The 26,129-nt window shown below is 39.2% G+C and overlaps 1 protein-coding gene across 2 annotated transcripts in view; it reads left to right on the top strand.

Moving 5' to 3' along the window:
* Positions 1-24,255, top strand: part of NUBPL (NUBP iron-sulfur cluster assembly factor, mitochondrial) — a 160,575-nt gene extending 136,320 nt beyond the window's left edge. The window contains exon 11 of one of the 2 annotated variants that reach the window (XM_065064109.1): positions 24,229-24,255. In XM_065064109.1, coding sequence (XP_064920181.1) covers positions 24,229-24,240 — 12 coding nt within the window. In that variant the 3' untranslated portion in view covers positions 24,241-24,255. Of the gene's footprint in view, positions 1-24,225 lie in introns of both variants that reach the window. The other variant, XM_065064108.1, reaches the window with a different exon arrangement.
* The last annotated feature ends 1,874 nt before the right edge of the window (positions 24,256-26,129 follow it).

Below are 26,129 nucleotides of genomic sequence, written 5' to 3'. Positions count from 1 at the left end.
AATTTTTAACTGTTTATTTTTCAGTTTCTAAGAAAATAAACACAATTTCCCATTTTTCAGGATTTTCTATTCCTTAATAGCACTCCTTTTTGAGAGAGTTGCTCTGGGTAGCTTTCAGAGTCCAAATCAGATAGATGAGGCGACATGAGAATATCGGTTCCATACCTGGGGATATCTTGAGTGAAAAAATCTCACAAACTTAATTTAATATCACTAATATGATTCTAAAGCATTCATTTTGTATGGGTGCTTTTCATTTGTACACTCTCATTCATGCACCTCAGTGAGGATGCCTAGCTAAACCTATCTCCATTTTGCAAGGGGAATTGAGCACAGATTTGAGTGCCTTCTGTTGTGCAGCACACACCTGCAAATGTATAGAAAGTCAGGACCCCCACCATCTAACACAGAGATTGGACTACACTGTTCGGTATCAGCAGTGTATATATTGTTTTTAAGCTTAAATTCAATTAAAACATCATCCATATAGGAGCTCTTCTGTCATATCTTAGAGCTAACTATAATTTTATTATTAAAATCAAGTTAAATACATATGTACATAAAAATAACCGCATCCTGAAGGAAAATAATGTTAGAAGCCATTGATTTTCACAAATCGCTTGATTTGGCTTGATACCAGTTTGGGATGCCAAGCTTTAATAGATATGAGCATTGACTTTGTGGAAAGATGCTTCAGCATGTTTCAAAAGGCGCATGTTCTAAAAAACTCATACAGGAGTAACTTGAAAATAATAGACTATAATATTTTGTAGTGGGACTCTGTAAATGCAGTAAATGTTGCTACATGCTTCTGGGTTATTTTTTTCTAGAATGCTGTAGTGTTTTTATAAGATTGTTTAGACAGATGTTCTTCCTTTTTTGGTACAAGAACTATTTGCTCTTCTGAGGCTGAGAGATATTCCTTCTGATGTTAAACTGACATCTGGTCTCTCTGTGGCAGAATGTCTGCAGGTAGAATTGCTGTGGAAATATATCTGTTAGATAATTTAAGTACACAAAGTTTTAGAGTTGTGGCAGACAATAAATATATACGCTCACAAATCCTAACCGGTATTCAGCGTACATCCTACTGAGTGTGAGAATTTAGGGACTTTTCAGAGCAGGTTTTTCTCTTAGGCATTTCTGCTGCATCTTGAAAATACAAGGGCAGATTAATCTGCTCATTAATATGACACTTAGTTCTTAAGAATCCAAACCATTGTAAAGTGATTTTTCTATGAGACTGAAGTCACAGACAAATTGGAGAACTCCTGAGCCAGAGGAAGCAGTATTAGAGATAGTGAGACTCACAGTTGCCTGGCTATGAGGCTTGCTCCATGGCTGGTCAATCAGTTTGTAGGGATGGATGAGCATGGGAGAGGTCACAACAGTGCTTATCCTCATGCCCTGTCCCACTAGGATGACACAGTAGGATAATGGGATAGACTTCCACCAGTTCAGAGAGCACTTCTGTATTTGAATCAGTCAGTATCAACAAACACTGAGCTGGTTATCTTCAGTATCTACTGACCATGGAACTGTTTTCATTTTCGCTTTTTCAGATATTTCAAGTTTTACACTACTGAACTTGCCTCTTTCCAAAATGCAGAGTTCTCATACTTCTGTCCAGGATTTCCACAAGGAAAACATTTGGGTGTATGCACTATGTCATTCATGTGCCATAAATATGTCAGGCTCACCATGCGTACATTTAGAGTCAACCTAATCATGTTTAACTCTTATCTGCTCCAACCAGGATATCAGACATCCAGAAAAATAGCTGAAGTCCTCCTCTTACATCCAGGCATGTCCAGAGTAACTCAGACACAGAGCAGCCAGACAAAGAATTAGATTGTGGCTCATTCTGTGAAAGCAGCAGTGTGCTTTCCTCGTGCTTTTTGAACCCCTTCACAAGGACTGTCTGCAGTGACAAATGAAAAATAATGCCATGTTTTTCTGTACAGACTGATGCTGCTATCTTTCCACAGCAAACAGGACTACTGTATCTCACATTCCAGCAAAAGAAGGGATCCCCTTAACTGGTATGGAAGGGTTTGCCTCTCTGTGGTCTCAGCCCCCAGGGTCCTGCACTCCTGTTCCAGCCAGGTCAGGTGTGAAGCTGCCTCAGTCCCCTTCAGATGGTTATTTGTGTAAAGCATGAAGTCTTTTCATCCTTCCCTTTGGCAAATATGAGCTTCTGTTCAAGTTGTGTCATTTTAGAAGCAAGAAAAAGAGATGGGAATGAAACTTAGCTGCCAGTAGGAAATAAGAAAGGAAATACAACTTTGAGCTATCCAGGGTGTAATGGCAAATGCTGTCAGAAAGATAAAGTGCATGTCTGTTGTAACCCAAGAATCTGCCTAGGTCTGGTGCAAGAACAGGATGTTTGATAAGCAGCTCTCTGTTTACAGCTGAATTAAACCTTTTACCTATGTGTGCTGCTGGAACTGCCTTCAATGGGGTAACTCCCTGCAGAATACCTGTCCTTACTGGGTTTACTGGTGTTTGTAATTGTAAATTTGAATTTATAACTGGGTAGCAGGCTGTCCTCCTATTTCAAAACAAAGAATGCAAATTAAATATGAAACTACTCACTAATGAGTGCTGTGTTCACTGGATGGTTTTCACTGTGGTACCTCATTATTTCAAGTCATATAATCATCCTCTAATAATAATTCTCATACTGAATCTTATTTCCTTCATGTGAATTTCCGTAGGTGCGTCATTTTAAGGCACCACTTCAGCTATGAGACATTTCAAATGAAATAGTGCCATTTAAAACCAGTGCTTCTCAAGGATAGAAAATCCTATTTTTTTTCCACATCATCCCTAGTCAATCAGCTGAAACCATCAAATTTGTCCTAATCTAATAGTGGCTCCAAAGAGTTAAGTACATTCCTCTGGAGCAATGCCACTGAGACAAATTAGATATTCCAAGCAGAACCAGGTTCATTGTGCAGTTTGCACATGCGAGACAGTTTATTCCTGGAGTTTTTATCAAGAAAAGATACCGAACTTGTCAGAAAATAGTATGCATTGGGCTAAATCATACAATTCTCATTCGTGCTTGTGAACATTTGCACAAATAGACCCATTGACTTGTGAGTGAAAGTGTTACATTACTATAACTCCTCATACAGTGATCGTTATATGATTTGAAATAATAAAGCACCACAGCCTCATTGACTTCAGCAACACTACTTGGTTCACCAACATGAGTGAGGACTGTGCAATGTAGTTAAGAGGATTAATAACAAAACCTCTGTTATGAAGTTAAATACAACCCCCACCACCACCCTGCCTTGGAACAGTCAGAAACTGATACGGGCGCCAGTTCTCCCATCCCTGCACACACACACTCATCCCCCTCCAGTTTTTCTTTCAGAACAAAACCAGCTGTAACTGGAGGCTGAGTTTTACAAACTGAAAGGAGCTTGTAGCAAAAAGAACAAAAGTGCTAGTGTGCAGAAGCCACCCTGCGAAGAATGTTGGCAGGAGAGGAAGCCAGACCCTTCCACTGCTGTAACCTTAAACTATCATTTGTTGATGTTGATGTATTTCTAATAAGTGAGGAAATGAGAACACAAGGAAAAGGGGGATGGAGAACTTGAGACCTTTTGGAAACTAGGCTTTTCACATTTTTATGTAGCCTGTCAAGGCAGAAGTAACTCTTTATTGAGTGATAATAGCATACACTGCACAGTTCACCCTTACACTTATGTAAATGGGAAGTGCCATAATCTGCAGGCTTTTAATTTTGCAGAAGTGAATCCAGTAAATAAAAAAAGTCACTCAAGTCCAAAATGCTGATCAGTGTGGGATTGTGGCTCCAGTTTCAGAGAGAGCTGGTGCTTCTTTGAGGGAAAGATAAAGTGGTATAATCTGGAGCATGGCAGAGCATTACTTCATTGTGGAAACACTATGAAGTTGGGTCTTTCCATGCACACTATAAAGGAGTCTCTGTTAAAAGAGAACACCATTTTAGTAGCAGTACTGCTGTCTAGGGAGCTGCAGAGCCTGATATATGGATTAGTCTATAGTCTTGGGCTGAAGGGTTGTCTTTATTAAAAAAAAAAACCCAACAAACTCTTAGGCATCTTCTAGTGCATGAGGAAAACAAATAAGTGTCCATCAGCAGTCACATTCTATCTGAGGATCTCTAAGCACCTCAGGAATATGCAGTGTCCTTATGTCCATTTCACAAACAAATTGCGACTGATAGAAGTTGTGGCAAAGCCATGATCAGCACTTGCATTTGCTGGCTCATTCTCTCTTCCAGCAGAACATACCAGTAAAAGGAGTTTTCTGCATCAGCTTTAGAGCAGCCTTTGACTTTCAGTGGCTGAGGTGGAAATCACAGTTGCAGTAAAGTCAACAGCAATTTTGTCCCTCACTGCAGTGTCCCAGCTAAGTAGTAGATATATTGTAATAAAAATATTTCACAACCATCAACCCTGTATGAATTATCACCAGCTGTCAGTTTTTATACTGAAAGATAAAGGCCAATAAAAGACATGGTATCTTTTTTAAGTTATAATGCTATAAGGATGAAAAAATCACTCCATTCCAAGAGTTAAACCCAAGCTTCTTCTCTAAAGTTTCTATGGCAACTAGATGCAATCTGTAGTGATATTGTAGTTAATGAAATGTTTCTTCCAGACCAACAGGGCAACATGTAACATTCAGTAATGAGGGATGTCTTTGGGGAAAGAACAGTGGCATCAAAGCTGCCTTCAGGCTAACTACATTGCATGCTAAAAGCCTGGGGTAAAGTGTGTCCTGAAGTCCAATTCCCTTCTGTGTATTCACAGTACTTCCTTCAAGTCTGCTGTGACAGTAAGAAACACTGGTAATATGAACATTACTTCAGAAGGAAGAAAGTAAGGAAAGAAAATATATTTGATCACTTCCTTAATTGCATCATAATAAGGGAAAAAAAAACAACTTCTAAAGTAGATTTTTGCATGTGTTTGAAAGAGGTTTACTTTTCCTTATAAATGGAATAGCTAGCTGTTGACCCTTGATGTCAGCATACTATATCATATCTTTATGTGTATGTGTGCAAATTGTATGGATACAGATGAAGTCTCCATCCTTGTCTTGACTTCTCAGAAGCTGAAATCTATGCTAGCCTCAATGCCAAACCCAAACCACACGTTTTTTTTTTCAGCCTAGATTCATCCCATCAGATAAAAGACAAATGAAATAAAAGATGTGAAACCTGTGCATGTGTCTCTGAGAGACAGAGGCAGCGACACAGACACAACACTCTGCACCTGAGCGGTGACACAAACTCCCCTCGTCCCCTCTGGTCCTTTTTGGCAGGGGTTGATTGCACTGCCAAGACAGCTCCTGAGAAGCAGTTTTCCTGCCCTGTGCATGGGGACGGAGCTCTTCCTCCGATGAGGAGGAAGGAGAGGAGGTCAGCGCAGGGCTTAGGAGCCATCCAGTGGCCTCCTGCTCCTAGTGAGAAGGTCTTTTCCCTTCTCTGCTCTGGGGCAAGGCTTTGCAGGCTGCTTAGTCCTTTGTTCAAAGCTGCAGCTTTGTCTTTGCAGGCACTCCAAACTTGCAAGAAATCTCACAGATACGTAAGTAAATACAACCACAGACACCTGATTTTGGGTGCCCAGGTTTGAGATGCTGGCTGTTGAATTTCTGTAAATACTTTTCCTACACACAGGCCTTGAAGAACTGTGTTAACGAACAGTCTATCTGGACCTAATGGGTACTTCCTCCCTTCAGTGCCACATGAATGCAAGTGTTGGAGCACGAGAGAAGTTAGGAACATGCTCTCTCCCTAGCCAAAAGAAAGAGAAACCTAAAAAACATACCTAAAAGACAGAGATTTAATTTTCTGGGGTGAAAATTAGTTGTTCTATATGAATGTGCTGTGTTTATGTTGTACATGATATACCTACTATGCTGTAGTAATACTGCTGTTGTAGCTCTGACAGCCTAAGGACATAAAAAACCAAACAGGGCCTCCAACATACAAATACTGCTTCAAGGCTTCAGAAATAGCTTAGATGCTAAAATGCTGCTCTGCTTCTCCCAGTGCTGTAAATGGATCCTGTAAGAATAAGCATAATTTTCCTTTCCGCTCACCAGGCCTTGCTTCAGACATGTGTACAGAAAAGGAAAAAAAACAGGTTACATGCCACACAAATTGTTACCCTGGAAAGAGAAATGGGTGGCTTATTTCAGTGGGAGAGTTTCAGAGACATACTGAATAAGGACTTCAGGAGTTGTCCTCAGGGCTGTAAAGTGAGGAGCAGGCTTGTGCTCAGCGCTCACACGCTGGCCAGGGGAATGCGGGATGCGGTGCAACAAGGTAGGTGCTTCATTAGGCTGTTTTTTTCCAAAACACTGCTGAACAGTGAGAAAGCTACATCCTTTTAGAGCTGGATCTGGCAAGGATCTCCAGCTTTGCGGGTGTGACTCCGTGTGGCATTAGACGCTTTTGTTTAGGCATCTGCATTTGAAGATCTTTAGCAAATCTAGTTTTAAATATATGAACTGTAAAAATAAACCCACAAAAAATTCATGGCTGTACCCCTGCCTCTGTACTATTAAAATACAGTGGAAAGGATTAAACTCATTTCCAGTGGTGTGCCAGATAAAAAGCAATGTTTCCCTAGACAAAATTACAAAGTATAATTTTTTTACTTTCTGGTTCTGAAATGACATTTACAGCCACAGGACGTAAAGAACAAGGTACCTTAAAAGGCCCCTGTAAACTTTATACAGCCACTTAAGATGAAGCATAGTGGTAATTTATTTCCAAAAGGTTGAACTTTGTAAAAATTGTTGTTGCTCGGTGAAGATTTCCCTCTCCTTAGCCAGGTTACATTAAAATGCATGTCTGTCCTCTGAAAGGCCTCATGCCCTCTGTCTCTGCTCTAGTTGGTCTGGTGTTCTCCTTTTTCCACTCAAACCAAATGCATTCATGGTTAAAGCATTGATAGTTAAAGCAGTGTTAGGACCAGAAACTTTTTCTTCATGGACAGGGATGATATTTGCCATTGTTGTAGCAGCTGCATAAAAAAATGTCCTACAGTATTAAACAGAAGCACTCTGTTTTCAGCTTTCTCCTTATTTTGAAAACTGTCTGGATCACTAAAATAAAAACAGAACTGTGCAAGCAGCATTTTATATGCCTGAGAGAAGGATTTGTTGTTAAAAAATGCATTATGTTAGCAATAACAGTATTCATCTGAGTTAGATGATCTGCAGTGGGAAGAGTTGAAGACTTCTAAAACCATATTTTTCCAGCCTTCTGTTGTGTCAAATACAACAACTCACTACAGATATTTTGCTATTATCTATTTGAAGTTCAGAATAGTATTTCAGTTTGAGATTTCACCTCTGTAAGAAACAAAACAATCAACACAGTCCATCAGGATCACAATAAAATCTTGTGTCATCAAAATTCATTGTACAGTTCACAGCAAATCAGAGCCAATCAGAGCATTTTAGTAGGACAGATAGTCATTTTGGTGCAAGGGTATCGCACGTGTCAGCATGGCAGCTGCCGTGCTATGAAAAGATCACTGTGCATAGAGCTGAGGCACAAATAAAGCTGGCCTGGAACCATGTTGTTTGTTGTGGCCAAATAAATGAGGTTCTTCTGCAAAAGTAAGTACATTTTGAGTTATGTGTTTTGCATTTGTAGAGGTTTCATGCAAGCTTCATTAGACAACTGTCCCATAAATATGCTTGCTTTTTGAGAAGTCCCAGAATAATTAATGTGCATGAGCAGTGCTAGCTATCTGATGAATTGTATATTTCAACAACAGAGAAAATTTTCTTTGAGATGGACTATGATTTGACTTTTCAGATGTTAAATATGCACATCCAGAACATCTCGGGCTGCAGACCAAGGCTGCTGAGACCCTGTCCTCTCCTTCCACCCTGTGTGGGCCCTGGTGCTTGTGTGGCTGCATGAGGAGTTGTTTCAGAGAAGTGAGAAAAACTCATCACACAACAAAAGTCATTACTTCTCGGCTAGATCAGCTTTCTGGATGAGCAAGGCGAGGAACACACAGCCAGGAACAAGGGGGAAAGGCTTAGGTTGACCAGGTTATGCCTGGGGGCACTCTCTGAGGCTGATTTCCCATGCCAATGGCAAAATTCCTGAGAGGGGGGTTGGAGGATCAAACCTTTTGGGTGTATATTCACTGAAATCTGTTGCTTTCAAGAAAATGGGGCCTGGAAAGCCATGGTATGAGGAAGCTTCTGCACCTTTGCCCACTAGTTCGATCCGGATAAGTAGATCTGCATCTGTGGCTTTCGCTTGCCCTTCTCACACGGCTGGTATAGAGCTACAGACAATTCCCATGGTGAGTGGAATTAATTCCTTCTTGGATTTATACACTGTACAGATAGAAGGCAGAAAATAGAAAATTCCTTGCTGAATGTCTGCCCTTTTGTGTTCTTTACAAGTCATTTTTGTGCCATACCTAAAGAAATGGTGATCTTACACTACAAAACAGTACACACATCATCCCTGCCCCTTCTATATCATAGCAAAAGTCCTGCATACTGACTGCAGTTTGTGAAGACCCGTATTGCTCTTAGATGTGACCTGTTCTTCCTCTTTCATTATTGATGCATTTCCGCACTGTGCTGAAAGATTCTTGACTCACAGAGTTTTTCAGCACGTCACTGTCATTGCAGTGAATCAAATACTGTAATAGTGCTAAATATCATCATTTATCAAACAGGCACAGGACTGAATTCAGATCCAGGGTAAACACTTATATAAAGGTTACCATACATATGTTTTTTCTGGGTCACTCTGTTAGTTCTCTGGCAGTGTAATGCTTCATATGAGCTGGGCCTATTGTTGCTGGCACTGCAACTCTAGCAACATGAGATATTAGTTGATGCTGTTTTACCACTGTACCTACAAGTTCAGTGTACAGCAGCTTTGATGAATATAATTGTGTAAATTCTGAGATGCCTATAAGAACACTGCAAGCACTACAGTTGGGAAGCACAGGGAACTAAGTTCGGGTCCTGAACTAGTTCCCTAAACCAGGAGAGCTTGTATGAGTTTTACACAGAGAACATTTGTTGTTTAGGAAGGACACTGCAGTATGTCTTGGAGGCAGAGGTGTAGGTCAATGAAAACCAAATATAATGATGATTCTCAGACACAGGGAAGGTTGTCGTCATAAAAGACCAGTTGAGTAAGGGGACAAAGATGACTGAAAGAAAAATGGTACCCAGGGAGGAGGCCCCCTCTTCCTCTTTACATACTGCTCAGTCATTGTATGTATGAAGGTCAAGGCTTTTCAGTATTCTCCTGTCTGAACTCAGTGCCATAGCTAACAGAGTGTTGTTTTACATGACGAATTCTTCGCTTCTCCAAATAAACAAAATTGCCTGTATTAGCTCTGTCTATTGAAAAGAACATGTGCAGCTTTGTATAGCTCCTGACTCCATGGGAAGCTCTGAAGTTTTTTGTTTGTTTGTTTTTCTTTTTATCTGTGTCATACCCAGTAAGTGAAAAAAGTAATAAAAGGAATTTAGATAGTGCTGCTTTTCAGAACTTAAGGAATCAATTACATTATTATTACTATGATAGTATAGGTATGTTTTCTATTGCTAAGTACTACACCTAGAAAGACCACAATGTAATGGTCATCCTAAAACCCAGGGACAAAGGAGAAGCTTCATCTTGTCTTCTAGGATTAATGTTTTATATTAGCTCCTTTCTTGTTGAACTGGAGTTGTCTTTTTTGTCTAATCCTATTCCAGTGTGGGCACTTCACCAGGGCAGGCCCAAATGGGCAAGTCGTGAAGTCAATTAACTGCATATATACTGGATATTCCAGTCATCAGATAAAATACCTCTGGCAGGTACATGTGCTCTGACAGGCCTGATTCTCAGAAAACAAGGCTGGTGGTGCGCCAGGTCATGAGATGGCACGTACTATCATGCACCAAAATTAAAACAAACAAACAAACAAACATGAGAACCCAGAGACCTTGTACAGCACAGAACAAACACAGAGCTGTCTGAAACGTCGGGGAGTGATGTGACGTGACAGGAGCAAGTATGTTGTTACTGCTGTTACTGTTGTTACTAGTATCTCATAGTTTGTCTCATTCCTCGCACCAGGTAAAGCACCTGGAGCCGTACAAAGGGATTTTCAGGCTCTGGTGAGGTGCAAATTCGCTGTGTGGGCAGTGGGGTGAGGGCTCACGTAGCCCTGTCCTCCCCGGCCCTACCATCAGCACGGGTGTTGAGTACTGAGTGTCAGAGACCCGGGGCAGCTGGAGGCAGGAACCTGGCTGTAAATGATAACCCTTCCCTGATGGTGCCAAAAGCCATCAGAGCCTCGGGGCAGCAAATGTGCAGCCCCGCCGCACACCCCACACCCGGTGCAGAGCACTGCCTGCTCACAGGGACGGCTGCCGGCAGTAACCATGGCATCCCTCGCTCTGCTCCAGGACTGGAACCAATTACTGCGGCCAGCCTGTCATTTTATTGCATGAAACTATACTGCTCGGTGTGCAAAGACATAAACTTTTTTTCTTGAATATTCTTCTACCACCAGTAGTGTCACTAGGTGACCTAATTCCTTCATTCACACACACATTTATTTTTAGTGAATGTCAGATAAAATAAGAGCATCATTGTTCAGGAAAGAACAAATCAGCTGTGTGAACTTATTTTCTAAAGGTGAACAGTCTGTGGGGAAATTAATGTCAATTTTTAATTACAAAATCACAATAATATTTGACTCTGACTAAAATGTTTCCATTTCAAATACAGGGTAAGAGTTATAGTCTACTCTTAATTGAATTAAATAAATAAATGCAGATATATACAAGCTACATTTGAAATGTATAATTTAAGTGTAAACTATCTTAAAAGGCAGCTCCTATTCATCTACAGAGGAGAAAGGAGGGACATTAATGTGTATACTTTGGCAGTTAATTGTCATAAATGTTATTTAAAGAGTCTAATCATAATAATGCATATCTAAGTAAATACCTGAAGATTATTTAGCATTCTTAAACTTTATGTTAATTTATTTATATATTGTAATATAATACATATATATTATGTGTGCATATAAATGTATATAACACTCTCTACACACACCCCATACATGCTACATCCATTAATAGAGAGTCATCTGCTGTAGGTTTGCATCTGTTGCAGATTGTTATATAAATATGTCTCCTTTTGTTTCCCTTTCATATGTGCTAGGTGTGGTAGACAGTGGCCTCACTGCAAACAAAAGCTAAAACTTCCAACCTTAAGTAAACTTATAATTTAAATATAAAATTCCATTCGGTCATTTTACATGTAAACCAAAATTTACGTATGTGTATGTGCATGTACACATACATATTTATGATTACAGTATTCAAAATGGTAGTTTGGTAAGGCTGAATATATTTTTGAATGCTAGAGAAAATACTCCAGCAATGTGAAATGTGAAAGCTGGCCTCAAATATTCTCTGTATGCAAACTTTCTGCTGGTAGAATTTAATCAGTGTAAACATTTTTCATTTTGAACAGAATAGAAAGAAAAAGGGTAACTAATAATAGGTAATGGAGAAGAAAGATAAATTACTTAAAATCAAATAATGTATCAGATTAGCTAGTGATTAAAATAGATTTTTTTTTTTTTCTATCAAGAATCTAACCATTAGTTCCAGGCAACAGTATTTGTCGTGTCAGCTCCAGGTTTCTTATAAGTTCATGTCTGCAGCAATCACCATCTAATCAGTGATAAACTGAAAAGATTTTCTAGATGTTAAAGGCTGGGCTTTGATTTGTGCAGGGAACAGCCTCTCCACTCCAGGTTAGTGGTGTGGCTGAGAGCCAGACTCCGTGAACCTGCTTCCCACACAGCCTCGCAGAGTTCACATCCCAGCCTGAGCTCCATGGCCTTGGTCTGCCCGTCCCAGTAGAGCTTTCATTGCCCAAGTAACAACCCTTGATTACCTTCGTTGAGTTTGCTACAAATTTTCTGTTGAGACTAGGCATGGGAGTTGTCAGGGAGAGCAGATTAGCTGCACTGAGGGTGAAGTAGATGCAATGTAAATGGTGAGATCAATTTGCAGATAGCTTTTTTTTTGGGGGGGGGAGAGGGGAATGATATTTTGTGCATATTGGATTAGCAGTAAAAGAATATTCTAGCTTACCTAACAGATTTTGGGGGGCATTATGAAGAATTTCCCGTGCAACACTAAGTGTTGCTCATGAGTAAAATAAAGTCATGTCTGAAAGAGAGCCACGGGTAAAACTGGTCTTAAAAGTACTCATTTCTTAATGCCTGCTTGGACTCAATTCACTATAGCAACTTCTGCTTCATGTCACTTGCCATCTGCTAGTCCTCAATTAGTCTGTCCCCTGGGAACTGAGCTGCATGGTTCTGCCCTGGTTTATTCCCATGGTTGGTCCTTGAGACTCCCGTGAAAGTGCTTGATGCTGCAAGGGTTGCCCAGCCCAGCTCTTAGTGGTTCTCCAGAGGGACCAACTGGATGGACTTTGTTCCAAGTGGCTGGCAGAAGCCATTTCCTAGTGAAGGCAGCACCTCTGCCAGGCACCCTTGGAGTATGGTAGAGCAGAGAGAGTGGGTGTACACTCCCTGTTATGTCCGATGGGAGCTGGAGCAGAACTGCATACTCTGTTATGCTTCACTGACTTGCCACTCCTAAGGGCTTTTATGCCAGTGCTATATAGTAGAGCAGGTCCTTTGCTACTTTAATGCCAGGGTTTTGTCAGCCTAAATCACAGACGTTATCTTAATAGCTTCATCTGCTGCTCAGTCGAGCAGAGTAAGGCACAGAGAAGGATTGAATCCCTTTGCTTTCTGAGGGATCATTGTCTTAAAGCACTGCTAGAAATGTTGTAAAGAAATATTCCTTTGGAAAAACTTCTCAGTGCCTGTCCAGTCTCAAGAAGTGCCTTTGCAGGTAGCGAGATACTTCTGGATATTTTACCATTTGAGGAATGCTGTTCTTCTGGAATTTACTGGGCTTAGTTCTTCAAATGTTGCCTTTCGAATCCAAACTAGCACCACAGCAGCCTCCTAGAGATTCCTCATGCTGGAATCACTTCTTAAGCAATAATTTGCAGCTAAAAGAACCAAGTTTAAAGTTATATGCCCAAATTCTAGGAAGAGACTAAAATTTTTCTGCTCTTTGGAAAAGCAATACACTTTATTATTGCCTGTAGTCCCAATGATTAAGATAACATGAACGTGCTCATAGGAAGTAACTGAGGAAGTGACCATTTATGCTGCTGCTGCCCAAAAGTCTAGAGCATATGGTTATTTATTTATCCACTGCAACAATTACTCTGTAAACATGCAGTACATTCTTGGAGAGAAACAAACCAGTATCTCTCAGCAGGGAAGAGGGAGCCCACTGGTGTGTCCCACCCAGCGAACAGGGCCAGCCATTGTTTGGGGCTGTGCTCGCTGTTATCACACAGGGGATCTCAGCCCCTGCTAAACACAGCCCAGAAAGCCACATTCCTGCATCAAATGTCATCATCCTCAGTGTCCAGATGAGAAACTGGAACTGAAGCAGGTGAAGCTGTCTACAATGAAGCGTTCCAGATTCACAGCGATGTCCATATTAAAAAAAAGTGTGAGAAATTAAGCAGAGAAACGATAATGAAGTAAAGTTGTTATTAAAAGGACACAAATTCCATCAACAGCACTGAGTTCAGTAAATAGAAAGGTCATCTTTCTGTCTCTCCCTCATTCCTAACTGCAGCATGACTCAGAAGAATAAACAATTGAATAGGTTTTGTTAGATGCCTGCATGCAGATTAGCCTGTTTTATTACTTGAAATTTCATTCAGCTCCCTGTTTGTACCACAAACAACAAAATTAATTCTTAAAAAATGCAACTGTAAAAGCAATGTTTTTTGCATATGTTTAACAATCAGCCACAGATTAGTTTATTACATGCCCCTGCTTTGATGGAACTGTAGAAATACAAGACGAGAAAAGGGAGAAGTGAGAGGAAAAACCATCACAGATTTGTGGAGGGATCTAGAGGTTGAAACGGCATACATGGCAGGTGTGCATGTGCGTTAGAAGTAACCATGCCAGTAGTAATGGTTGTCATAGTCTGAAGAGGAATAAAAGGAGAGCTGGACAGTCCTGATGCTTTACTTAAACCATAAGATTTGGGCTGTGTGTATCTGCAGCACAGGCTTCTTTCCAAACATTTTGTGCCCTCTGGGGTAGGCAGAAAAATCTATTCCTCATGACCTTTTTTTTTTAGAAAAAAGTGCAAGTAAAGTTTGCAGTATGATATTTGTATGCAGAGATTAGCTCCTGGTTTCTTTACTTGGTATAATACCTTAGGGTATGTTTTTAAAGTACTACACAGAATTTTGGTCTCACTCGTCAACTTCTGTTGACTTTAAACCTCATGAGTCACTTTGACAATATATCCCAGAGGCTTTCTATCTTATATTGGCTTTTATTTCAATTTCCCTGCTTTTGGGGGGTTATTTCTGAATTCAGGGTTAGCTGTCATGGGAAGCTGGCTTTAAGGAGACTTTTCTTTGCGCGTGGAAGATGTTCTGCTTTCAGCTTTTCAAACAATTATTTTCTCTTCTGTTTTCCTTTGTGTAAAAAAACCCCCGTTTTTGTTAGTATGTGCAATTTCTTTTGCTTATTTGGTTTACACATGCCAGCAATGGCTGCATTACCTCAAAGGCACCATGCATGGTCCCCTTGTGAATGCTATTGTGACTTATGTGTAACTGTAAATGTACCCGGTAAGACCTATAGTACTACAATAGCTAACCCCTACAAATAAGACCTAGGAAAGAATTTATAAACTATTTCCTTTGCAGAATGGCTCTTTTCTTCTCTCTTAAGAAAAAATTCCTAGCTGATTTTCCATATCAAATCTTTCAGTGCATCATATGATGTGATAAAGCTTTACGAAAATGATACTCTGCTCCATCACAGCTGGATGCACATCTAATCCTCTGCTTGGTAATCTGTTAAGGTGCCCAGAATGGTGGGCTGGCCATTGTTTGTGGCTCTCACATAGAAGTTATGTCAAATAGAGAAATTTACGAGGGTGAGAGGGACATTCTGTCCCCAGAAGAGATTTATCCCAATTCACTTCATTACTCCTCCAAAATGCTACATGAATAAATAGCACTAAGAAAAGAGCCTCAGTGAGAGACAGGTCTGTGTTCTGCTAAATAGGGATGGCAGCTCTAGTTACCTTAGTTCCTCTCATTGACTGCTAGCACCAGGTGGGCTAAAAGGCATGACAAGAGGCAGCTTCCTTCGTGCTGGAAAAATCTCAGTGAGTGTTAGCCACCTCTGCCAGGCTGTGCCATCACATACATCTGGGTATAGCATCAAACAAGGGTTGACAAAAGAGTAAGTATTTCCCTTGAAGCACTTGGGAGAAAATAAACAGCTGGAGCAACTGTCAGTAAACTCTTATTTCCTCAATAGGATTCTGATAACAATGGGAAGAGGAAGGAAAACCCAAACAAACAGTACATCTGTTATAATTGACACAATAGACTAGTTTCTCCTCTTGTGGCTTTATGTGGTCATAGGCAAGGATGCAAACAATGATAAATGCAACCATTACTGAAAGTAACTGCTCTCCATCAAGGTATTCATGTAGCAAGATGATGAAAATTCAGGCTGAGCATTGTTTTCAAAAGCATTTTCTACTTTGCAATTAAATATCAGCTGATTTTTCTTTTTTCCTGGGGCCTATTTCATCTGACTGACAAAAAGTTGTTTCAGGATTGGCAAGCATATTGAAAACAAGAAATAATACCAACGAAATTCTTATTGAAATTGGGCAGAGAAATTACACCTTTCATTAGTGTTTGTAAAAGTCTGGGCCATAAATATGGCATACATTATATTGCTGCACATCATTAACAACAGTATTGTTTTCATTAAAAGAAACATTTTCTCTAGCTTCACTAACCATTTCTGTTGTGATTTTGAATCAAATGCTTTATTGAACTCTAATTAGCGTAGGTGTACTACACTACCTTTGGCTAGAGAGTTGGTTATCTTGGTAAAGAAACACAAGATTTTGTTAGTATTTAACTGTACTAAATAAGGTCATGTTATATTCCATTCAGTTTCCATTGTGCCTTCAGATCTGACTGTTTTCCCCTTCAAATATCTTCCTAGAGCTTTGCGTTTACTTCAGATCAATTTAATGGGCCTGTAGTGGCCCTGACATCTCTTCTTTCCCTTTCCCTGCTACTTCACATAGGTGATTTTCTGGTTACTTTGTACCGTTCTGTTTTATAAATATGTTGCTAATACTTGGTATCAGATCTAGAATTTCCTGTGCCCCTCCTTTTGAAATTCAGTCAAGGAGATGACCTGGTCCTTCACATGTGGAGATTTGCTTCCAAGTCAAGACAAGTTCCGTACCCTTTTTCCAACCTATACCTGCTTAATTTTAGAAACATATCTATATGTTCTTTAATATCTGCCTTTTCCTTGTATAATGAGCCTAATTTTATCTTTCCATGCTTTTCAGTTTTATGACTAAAGGGCATTGTTTTCATTTCCTTTGACTATTGAATATACTGACTTTGTTCTTGGACCTCCTGACCAGTAAGATGTTTGTTTCTTGACTGACTGATGGGGTTTTTTTGCCATTCCCTTATTTTCAGTAATGTTTTTGAGACTTTTCCTACAATCTTCCGCCTTACCGTATCAGTTCCAGATAGAACTGGCACACTTAATTTAATGACATTCCCACCTTCTTCAAGAAAGAGGTTTTTGAGTTTTTTCGCCTGGCTGACTTTACTAGTCCCCTCACTTCCTTAAAATTTGTCATTTCAAGTCAGGGACTTTCACTATTATATGCACTGCAACTCTTGCAGTAATAACAGTGTAGCATAAATATCTATGGCAGCTTTGTATTAGGTTACTCATGTGCTCCTCTAATTGTAGCAGTTAGGTTTGCTCGGGCTAACTTACTCTATTTCTTAGGTGGGTTTTACTTCACCTCCTACTAGTACCCAAGTTTATTACAGGCTGCTGAGTTACAGCGCATGCTTTTTGTTTGCTCTTCCACTCCATTTAAATGGCATCAACTTCAGTTCATTCAATTCAAGGTTATTTCCTATGATGAAATTATTTTATAAATGTCCTCACTACTAACAAAACCAAACATAAAATAGAATTCTGTCCAGTTGTTTTAACAACTATTTGATTAAAATATCTGTTGGTTATTGTACCAGGGAATAGCTGGCCTCTGAATTATTAGTGGCATTTCTCTCAATTATTTTCCTTGGAAATATAATGTCACTTATAATTTGTCTCCTTCAAAAACCACAAGTTTCTCTTTATGCACGTGGAATCTCCTCTAAATAGTTCTTGGTTAGAGGGAGACTGGCTTTGAGTAGACCTCATTTTGTCACTTGTTCCTAGGCAATAGTGTCTGTTTTGGCTACTGTTTTTTTCTACCATCTGAATAGTTGGCTGAGTTTGCTCTTAAATATCTTCATTTCTCCTGGAAAAGTTACATCATTGGTTCCTGATCCAAAAGAAAACAAGAGATGGCTATTTCTTTGGTGCACTTTCTGCTCCAGTTTTGTAGTCTACCATTCTTTGTCTAGTGTCAACCCTGGCCCTAGTGAGCTAATTTCTTTTTGTGTTCCTTCTAACAGGTAAGAAGTATTTGCCACGCTTCCCATGTATCCAGCAGAGATGTTAGCTGTCGCAATGCTGCAGGTGGTTGAGGAACAATTGTTATTGACTTGTAGTTGGGAGCCACTTCAGGGTGATATTTAGGTATCATCAAGTTGAAGGGTAAGAAAGAAAGTCAGGGAGAGTTCTCTCAAAGTCACAGAATAAACCCCACCATTGCTCCTATGCACTGCTTTCCCACTGATATCCCATCAATGAAAACTGGATGAACACTGGGTTTCTTAAAGAAATCATGCTGTATTTATGGAATTTGGTTTGCTATTTATTTTTTTTGTATTCTCAAAATTTTTGCTGAAAGAGTGAAAAATCGGTGCCTGGAAGCAAAGCTGGAGGAAATTTAAAACACAAATTTAGAAGATTTCCTTGCATATTCATGTGGAATAAACATTCCACATTTTGTCACTGTTTTCAAGATATTTCTGGCCAGAATTCACAGACAGTCTGTAGATAAGTTTTAGAAAAGGTAGTAGATCACCAGCTACTCTGTTTAAATAAATGTCGTAATAGTAAAAGGAAACTGAGAATATTAACTGTGCAACACAAGGATTTGTGTTCATATTGATTTTAGTTCAATATCTGTGAGAATGACAGTAATTTTCATCACTCTTTCTGAAACAAGCTGGTAAAAAAAGTGTAAGGCAAATAAAATCCACCAGTTAGGCATTTTCTAAGTAGGATTCATTAAGGAGTGAAGTGTTTTTGTGCATCTTTTGCACTCATGATGTACTTTAAAATGAATGTGGATACTCAATGGCCCCACTTAAATTACAGTTTAACCCTCACCCTAATGCATTTTCATTTAAAAATGAAGTTTTTATTACAGATATCTATACAAAAATTCATCCATTCAGTGTATTTTTGAGCAGTGTTCTTCAAAGTTAATACAAACCATTTACATGCAGATTCGGCATTACCTGTATATCCATGTTTTTGATTCCTTTTCCTCTCTGTGTGCATGTAGGGAAAGGCAAAAGAAGAGAGAGGGAGAAAGGAGAGACAGAGCATTGGGAAACCTCTTTGCCGATAAAAGTTTTCTGAAGAAATCACTAGTGTTCAGGGAGGCTGTAGAGAAGTCTAACTACCACAGTCAATAAAATATTTTGACGGTTTATAAACTCAAAGAGAGAGCCCCTTTCAAATTCATTGCCTCTTGCTATTACAAACTCTGCAGCTGGCTCTTCAGTGTGCTTTGCCCGATATATTACGTTAATCAGCTCCCTTATTTTTGCTAGGCAGCAACTACTCCTTCAAAAACCCCACCTAATTGAGTGCGCTATTCTGAGGTGTTTTGTCTTGCAGCTGGGAAGCCAGACTTTTTGCCAGTAATTTGTAGTCTCTGCTTATGAATGAAATGGCTTTGTAGCTTCCTCAAGCTGGGTTTTTGGAAGCTATTTGTCAAAGCATTTTTCATAGTTCAAGGCAGAAGCCTCCACTGTGGAAGTAATGAAAAACATTTGGTAACTAGTGGAATTTGTTGATAGTAGTTTTTCTGGTTTTAATCACAGAGGTGGTCTCCTGCTGGGAGTTTCCCCCTTTATATAAATCCACTGTAGAGAAGACATTTCATGTCTTTCTCATAAGACACTTTGGATTCTCTAGATTCTTTCTGAAAAGCCTTTCTCCTGGGACTTGCTTCTTTCCTTGTTTCCTTTATTTTCCTGTGAAAACTATACATATTCAATAATATTTTTAAGATTTAAATTACACTTTTTTGTCGCTTTCAAGGCTTTTATTTTATTGGAATTTAACAATCTGTATGTTATTAAAGTTTACTTCTTAGCTTTGCCTGCCCTTTCGCCTTTATAAGAGCAGCCTTCTGGTAACTGGTGCTGGAGAGACTGCAAAAATATTGACATGCTCTTTCCTCCCTCTGAAAAACTGCCAGAGACAGATTTTTCTCAAGCATGTTCCATTTCCAACTTAGTCAAACCACTAGGCCGCATGAGTAACTCTTCGTCAGTTAAGATTGTTTAAAGCAAATACTCGATTTTCCTATTAAAGTATCTCCCTGTTTCCCCCTAGAGAAGCACTGCTACTAGAGATTGCAGGGCTGGCTGCACAGCATTATGAAGTATCAATTTTTCCCTCACCAGCCGTGAACGAGCCTGATCACAGCCTTCAATTTGATTATGCGTGTTCAGATGAAGGTTGGCTGAGGGTGGAGGAAATGTATAAAGCACAGTTATTGCTGTTCAGAGACACTGGTGACAGTGGGTGGTATAGTCTTTCTCTGTAAGGAATGACCATTTCAAGTCTTCTGTTGGCTCGCTTTGCCACTTTGGCAGATGCCCAGGCCTGATGGATGCTGGGAGGGCAGGCATGTTCCTGCTGAGGAACACAGCACCCAGGGGATCACTTCCATGGCAGGAGGAGTCCCATGTGAGAACTTTGCCACAAAGGACCAAAGGAAGCAGAACACTAATGCCAGAGCCAACATGTTCGCCAAATGCAGCAGTACAGGTTCTGGTGGAAATTGAATGGTTAGGAATTCAGTAGGCTGAAGACTGGAGGAGGAGAGCTCATAGCAACTGCTGAAAAACTAGAGGTGGCAGAGCTCTAACCAGAGGCAGTAGAAGTATCGCTATTTTGCCTTTCTCTTTTCCTAATCTGTTATGTGTATCTCATCGAAATTTGAAATTTTCAAGGGAAATATTGACATCTTCCCACTTTGAGGGCACAGTGTTTGCTAGAGTGCTGAGGCCACAGAAGGCAGGCAGTTACCCCCTGGGTTGCCTTCAACTTGGAACTTTGCTTTCTTCCTACCAATAAGCAATGGTCTAAGAAGTTGCAGTTGTGGTATTTACAGCCTTTTCTGTGGAAAGCAAAGACACCTTTTCTATTAAAGTTGCAAGTGAATGTAGAGCATTCCCAAAGGTTCTTGGCTTTGCTAAAAAGACCCTTTACCCAGGAGACAGTCTAATCTTTCAAACTTCCTTTCCATGAACCCGTTTTTCAGATAATCCATCTTTGCTAGCATACTAATCTTGATAATGAGTCTGTCGTCACATCAGGTTAAAATGTATCACTACAGTTAATTTCTTTTAAATATAGTGTTCGGAGGATAATGAGAACTAAGCCCTATTTTAAAGCTGATCAGGTGGTGCAAGATAAGAATCTAATTCTTTTCACGGAAACTGACAGACATTTAGTTCAAAACCAACTGCACTTCATTAAAACTGTGATAAAAGCTTGCAAACTAGAGTCGAAATATTGCAGCTGTGAGTTCTCCAAAGTAAGTGAAGAATTCCTATATTGTTTCAGTATGACACAATATGTATGTAATAGGTTCACTCTATTTCCAGACACATTTGGACCTGAAGTATTGATTTTCTTCCTTCCTGTTCATATAACTAAAGGAATTTAGAGCCAGACCAAACAAAGGACTTTTAGGCACCTTAGGTGGAACTTAGGTGGAATTTAGATGCCTATATCCAACATCTTAGTGCTGAAACCCTCCGCTTCAAGTGCCAGCTGATCCTGAAGATACCACAATCCTTATATTTTGATTTAAATCTTTCCATGCATTTTTTTTGCACGAGATCCAAACTGTCTCAGTTCTGTGCTCAAATCTAATCACAATCACAAACTAGAGAGTAGATGCTTTTCTTCTCAGGGGTTTGAGGCTGTAGATATTCCTGGAATGTGTTTAATATTGCTGACCCCTCTAAACATAAGTGTGTGACAGCACAAGAAGAAGCACATCTTATTTCTTCTACAGCATTAGAGTGCCTAGGGCATTCAGGTACTGAAAGAGATCGAGGTTTGGTCCATTCCAGTCCACCAGCTGAGGAAATCAAATAGTGTTCTCAATGCACAGCATATTCTGAATGAGGAAAAAGAGAGAACTGGAGAAGAGCAGAACAGTGATTAAAGATTTCACTGATCTAAAGAGGAAGAGCATAGGAGGTGGCACAACTCTGTGACTAGGAAGCTGAGGTAAACCTCATACATGGTAGGGAGAAAAATTCTGCTTCAGAGTGCCTTTTTCAATGTTTAATATAAAATGCCATTTTATATTATCCAGTATTTTTTTTTTTGCCGAATAAACCAATTCAAGGCAAATAGATTTTTAGTATTATGATATTATGTTACTATGATATTATTTTATTATGGTCTTGTGTTCGATAGATTTTTTTTTTTAATTCACCTAATGACAAAGTTGCAATAAAAATACAAACCAATACAGGAAGGATAAAACAAGCACTGAATTATGTGATGTATTTATCATGTTCCTGTAGCTTGCAGCAGTAGTTTTCCAGTTAAGCTCTTTAGGACAAGTAATAGTACCAAAAATGTAATGATCTCATCTGTATGTAATGGAAATACTCCATGAATCAGGTGACAGCAGAAACCCGCTATCCTTTCTGCAAATAAGCAGCTCAAATACTTTAAAATTCTAGGGATATAATTTTGATGAATAAACTTAGAATAAGATTTCTTCTTGGTGTTTTGTTTGTTTGTTTGGTTGGTTTGTTTTGTTTTGTTTTTTGTTTGTTTGCTTGTTTGCTGTTTTTTTTAGCTAGTAAGAATTTTTTAGCTTGTAAGAATTTCCCTTACATAAGCATAATCATTCAAAGCGACAGCTTTGGCAGCCCTGCAGTGAATGGGGTTAGAAGCTCTGAGTGGACACTCAGAGACACCCGTAGCAGGACATTATGGAAAAAAGATGGGTTACTAATACTTCCATATATAATTATAGAGATATTCTATCAACTCATACAGTGAAACCAACTTGTCAGACATGGAGAAGGTCACTATAGGTGATGGCATTACGGCTGGGAAACAAGATGATGTTATATAGTGTTTGTTCATCAGAAATGCAGACAGTGTGGTGATGACGAGAACTTGGCTGTTGGGTGCCAAAATGAACTGCTGAGAGACATCTATGAGACAGAATTGTCGTGCCACAGGAAAATACTTCAACACGTTTGTAGGGTTCTCTTTGAAAACAACCCAACAATGAATGATAATTTAATCAAATTTAGAAAAGTGTTTGAGAGCAAACCAAAAGAGATTAGTATAACACTTCATGGACCTATAGTGTTCCCACATCTTGACTATTGCATTAAGTTTGATGATTTAATTTCTAAATGAATATAGAAGAATAAGAAAAGAAGAACAGAACAGGACAATAAAAAACATCAAATATTTTGCATAACTTCTACATGAAGCTACAGTAGGACTTCAGGGGGAGGATAGATATCCATAATGCCATTAATGATACGGAAAAAAGAAAATGGGAAATAATTAATGAGTATGTTGCACAATATAAAGAGGAACCTGGTGAAATTAGGGTTTAAAACAAACCAGAGGAAGTTGTGCAATTGTGCAAGCTGAGATTTGGAACTGAAGATGTTGTCTAATTCAAAAAAAGATTGGAATAATTAATGAAAAATAAGGGATTTTCTTAACATGATCACATAGATCCAGCATCTAGTTTAGGAAGTCCTTCTGTTCCTGACCTAGAGAAAGTTCATTCAACTTGTTTTTGCTCTGACTCTATATGAAATTCTCAGGTAGAGAGAATATAGGCAACATGAAAATTGTATTTGCTGAAAGAGCCATACTAATAACTTTCATAAACAGAAAATATTGAACAAAATGGCTTAGAGAGAAATGTGAAAATTAAAATAGAAAGCCTCTACATCTTTCTCCCCAGCCCAATCAAAATTAGTGAAAACTTTCTAAGTCCTCAACTTGAAAAAATGCAGAACTGCCCATTTCCAGAGATGCCATCTGTAGCTGGTTTAGAGTTACTTGTGACTGCAAAGCCTGCTACAAGGCTTTAGGAGTGAGGCAGCCTGCAAATAAAGTTTCTGTGAGCCTTTTGTAGAAAAAGAGTAAACAAGTTGTGGGAGAGGAGCTTCCACAGGCCAACAGTAAGAGTCTTGATAACATCTTTTCTACCTAACCTCGAAGTCAGAAAGTTCTTTTGATACAGTATTGAGACGAAATGTTGATTGAAACAAATAAATAAGTTCCTTAGAATATTTTTAACACTTTTAAACACAGGAACCATTAGAAACATCACTTCCAATGCTAGAATGTGCCTGTTACCCCTCAATACAAGCATTTTCATCCACGTCTAGTCCAGATTAGGCCACAATCTGAGGCTATGAATTTAGTGATTGGTTTGTGAAAGGATATTAAAAATCACTGAAAATATTACTGAATTCAGTGCCTGATCTGCCAGTAGGCAGCATCTGAACAAAAGCATTATTTCCTTTTGTGAATCATGGGTACTATTGATTGCTGTTCCAGTAACTGTGTAAAGCAAGAGTAAGAATAATATAACTTGGCCCTGTAAGTCACATTCTGAAAGAATGAGCTTTTAGAAGTGGAAGTTTTGGTGATTTAAATTTACAGCAACCCAGTCTGAATTCCAGGAGGATGCTTGTTGAAATTGAACCATGGCAGAGTCTGGATGGCTTAGCCCCTGCTCTAGGAGTCACAGGATGTACAACTATTGTTACTGTTACTACTAATAATGAACAGAGCTCCTCTACCTCTCTTTCAGCAGATACTTCCTTGAGGCTGAAACATGTGGGAGTTCAGATTATTAGAGCTGAGTGAGAAGAAATAAATATGTATATTAACTTTGCATCTATTTGTACTGGTAAGAAATTTTCTCTTATTTCATGAGAGCCCAGTGCTACAAGCTGTTGAGCATTCTTCATGTACGTTTAGTTGAGGATTCTCAGCATTTTCTATTAGTCGGTTGGCATATTTGAGACCTTCATGGTCTTTTGAGCTTTTGGTAATCCCAAGGTGGTGTATGCCTCAAAATGTCAATGCATGAAACTTGGCTTTCATTGAATTTTAGCAATAAAGGACTTCTTGGAAAATACGCTGAATCACTGATATGAAAAGTAACATCTACCTAGGTTCTGCTGCAACCAGCAGGAACTTAACTATTGACTTTAGCGAAATGGGGAAATATTTCAGATGAAACATGAGTCAGATCACTATAAAATTCACCTTAATTACTCTGCCTTAACTTTGGAATTCTGTATTTCAAATGACCATTGCACAAGACCATCATGCTCTGATGGGGTTTTTCAGCTGGCTTAAATCTATGTACATAGTAATATAATGTAGGAAATCAGCAGAACTCAGGTTAATGAAGCTATATCACTGCTCTGTCAGTGACAGGGAAAAGAACAATTATATATTTGGAAAGTTTAAGAAAGTGAATGGACCGATACCCCTGATGGGACACAACCAGTATTTTGGGTTGCCCTGACACCTTCTCTCTCTTCAGATACAGGCACTTTCTTAAGAACTGGGAGGCATGATAACAATGCTGCTTTTCCAAATATTCATGTTGAATTATTCATTGCATTTTAATAATCATATGCAACAGGTGTTTTTTCTCTGGCTTGTTGAATCACAGCATAACTAGCCTCCAGTTATTTGCCTCAGGGAAAGAAACAGTAGAACAAATCAGCCTTATTTCAAAATAATTATTGCAATCCTACAGTGCCTGTCAGTTGTTATTTTGCTGTTTTATGTCAATGTATAGTACATCTACAAATAGGCCTCTGAAACTGGGAGAAATAAATGCAACCTACGAAATAAAATTTGAGAAAATAACTTGTGGATTTAGTAAATATGATTCCAGTAGAAGTGAATGGCCTATTTCATACATTGCATTAAAATCCTTCTGAGCAGACGAATAATGAATTGCTACCATGATGATAAAAGGAATAGGGATTATTATAATTTTTCTCCAAATAATTGCTGTGATACAAGGATGTATTTGGGGTCCTAATTTTGTGGCTTTTATGTCAGCAGTTTAAAAAGATTAATTTAATTTAAGCAGGATTAAGTAAAATTTCAATAGGAACTGAAAGTATGTTTTACCATTCTGATTCTTTTACATTTCTAAAATACAATGGCAGTTAATAAGATGTTAGTGCCATGCCTAAGTGATAACTACTTACTTATTTAAATTGACTGACGTAGTGTGAAACTTCTGATGGGTCCTGGATATTAACAAAGGAGAAATCCAGCTCATTCCCCCCTCCCACACTTGTGCACTTATAACACCGCATAAAGCCTGCAGGTCAAGGGAAAACTTGAAAAAGCATCTCTCTACATTTGGGCCCCTCCAAAATTGCAGAAAAATCGTATCCTGGACAGGCCATTTTGGACGAGGGCCTAGTGATAAAAGACATACATGTGCATGTCCACCTCTTCAGCTGATGGTTCCTGCTAGATCACCTGTCCCACACACTGCTCAGTCTCCAACTCTGAATAATCCCTATCTGATGTCTGTTCAGGAAGGTGCTGCTTGCTGCGATGGGGACTGATATTGCCACTGTTCTTGCTGCACATGTAGATGCACTAAGTAGGTGGAGTTCTCTGATGCCCAGATATGACTCTCCTGAAGGTAAGTCACCCATGGCTAATGGCAGCCAT

The sequence above is a fragment of the Columba livia genome, chromosome 5, assembly GCF_036013475.1.
Source record: "Columba livia isolate bColLiv1 breed racing homer chromosome 5, bColLiv1.pat.W.v2, whole genome shotgun sequence".
Taxonomy (NCBI): Eukaryota; Metazoa; Chordata; class Aves; order Columbiformes; family Columbidae; genus Columba; species Columba livia.
Note: the sequence above shows the minus strand (reverse complement) of the source record. Positions and strands in the feature narration are given on the sequence as shown.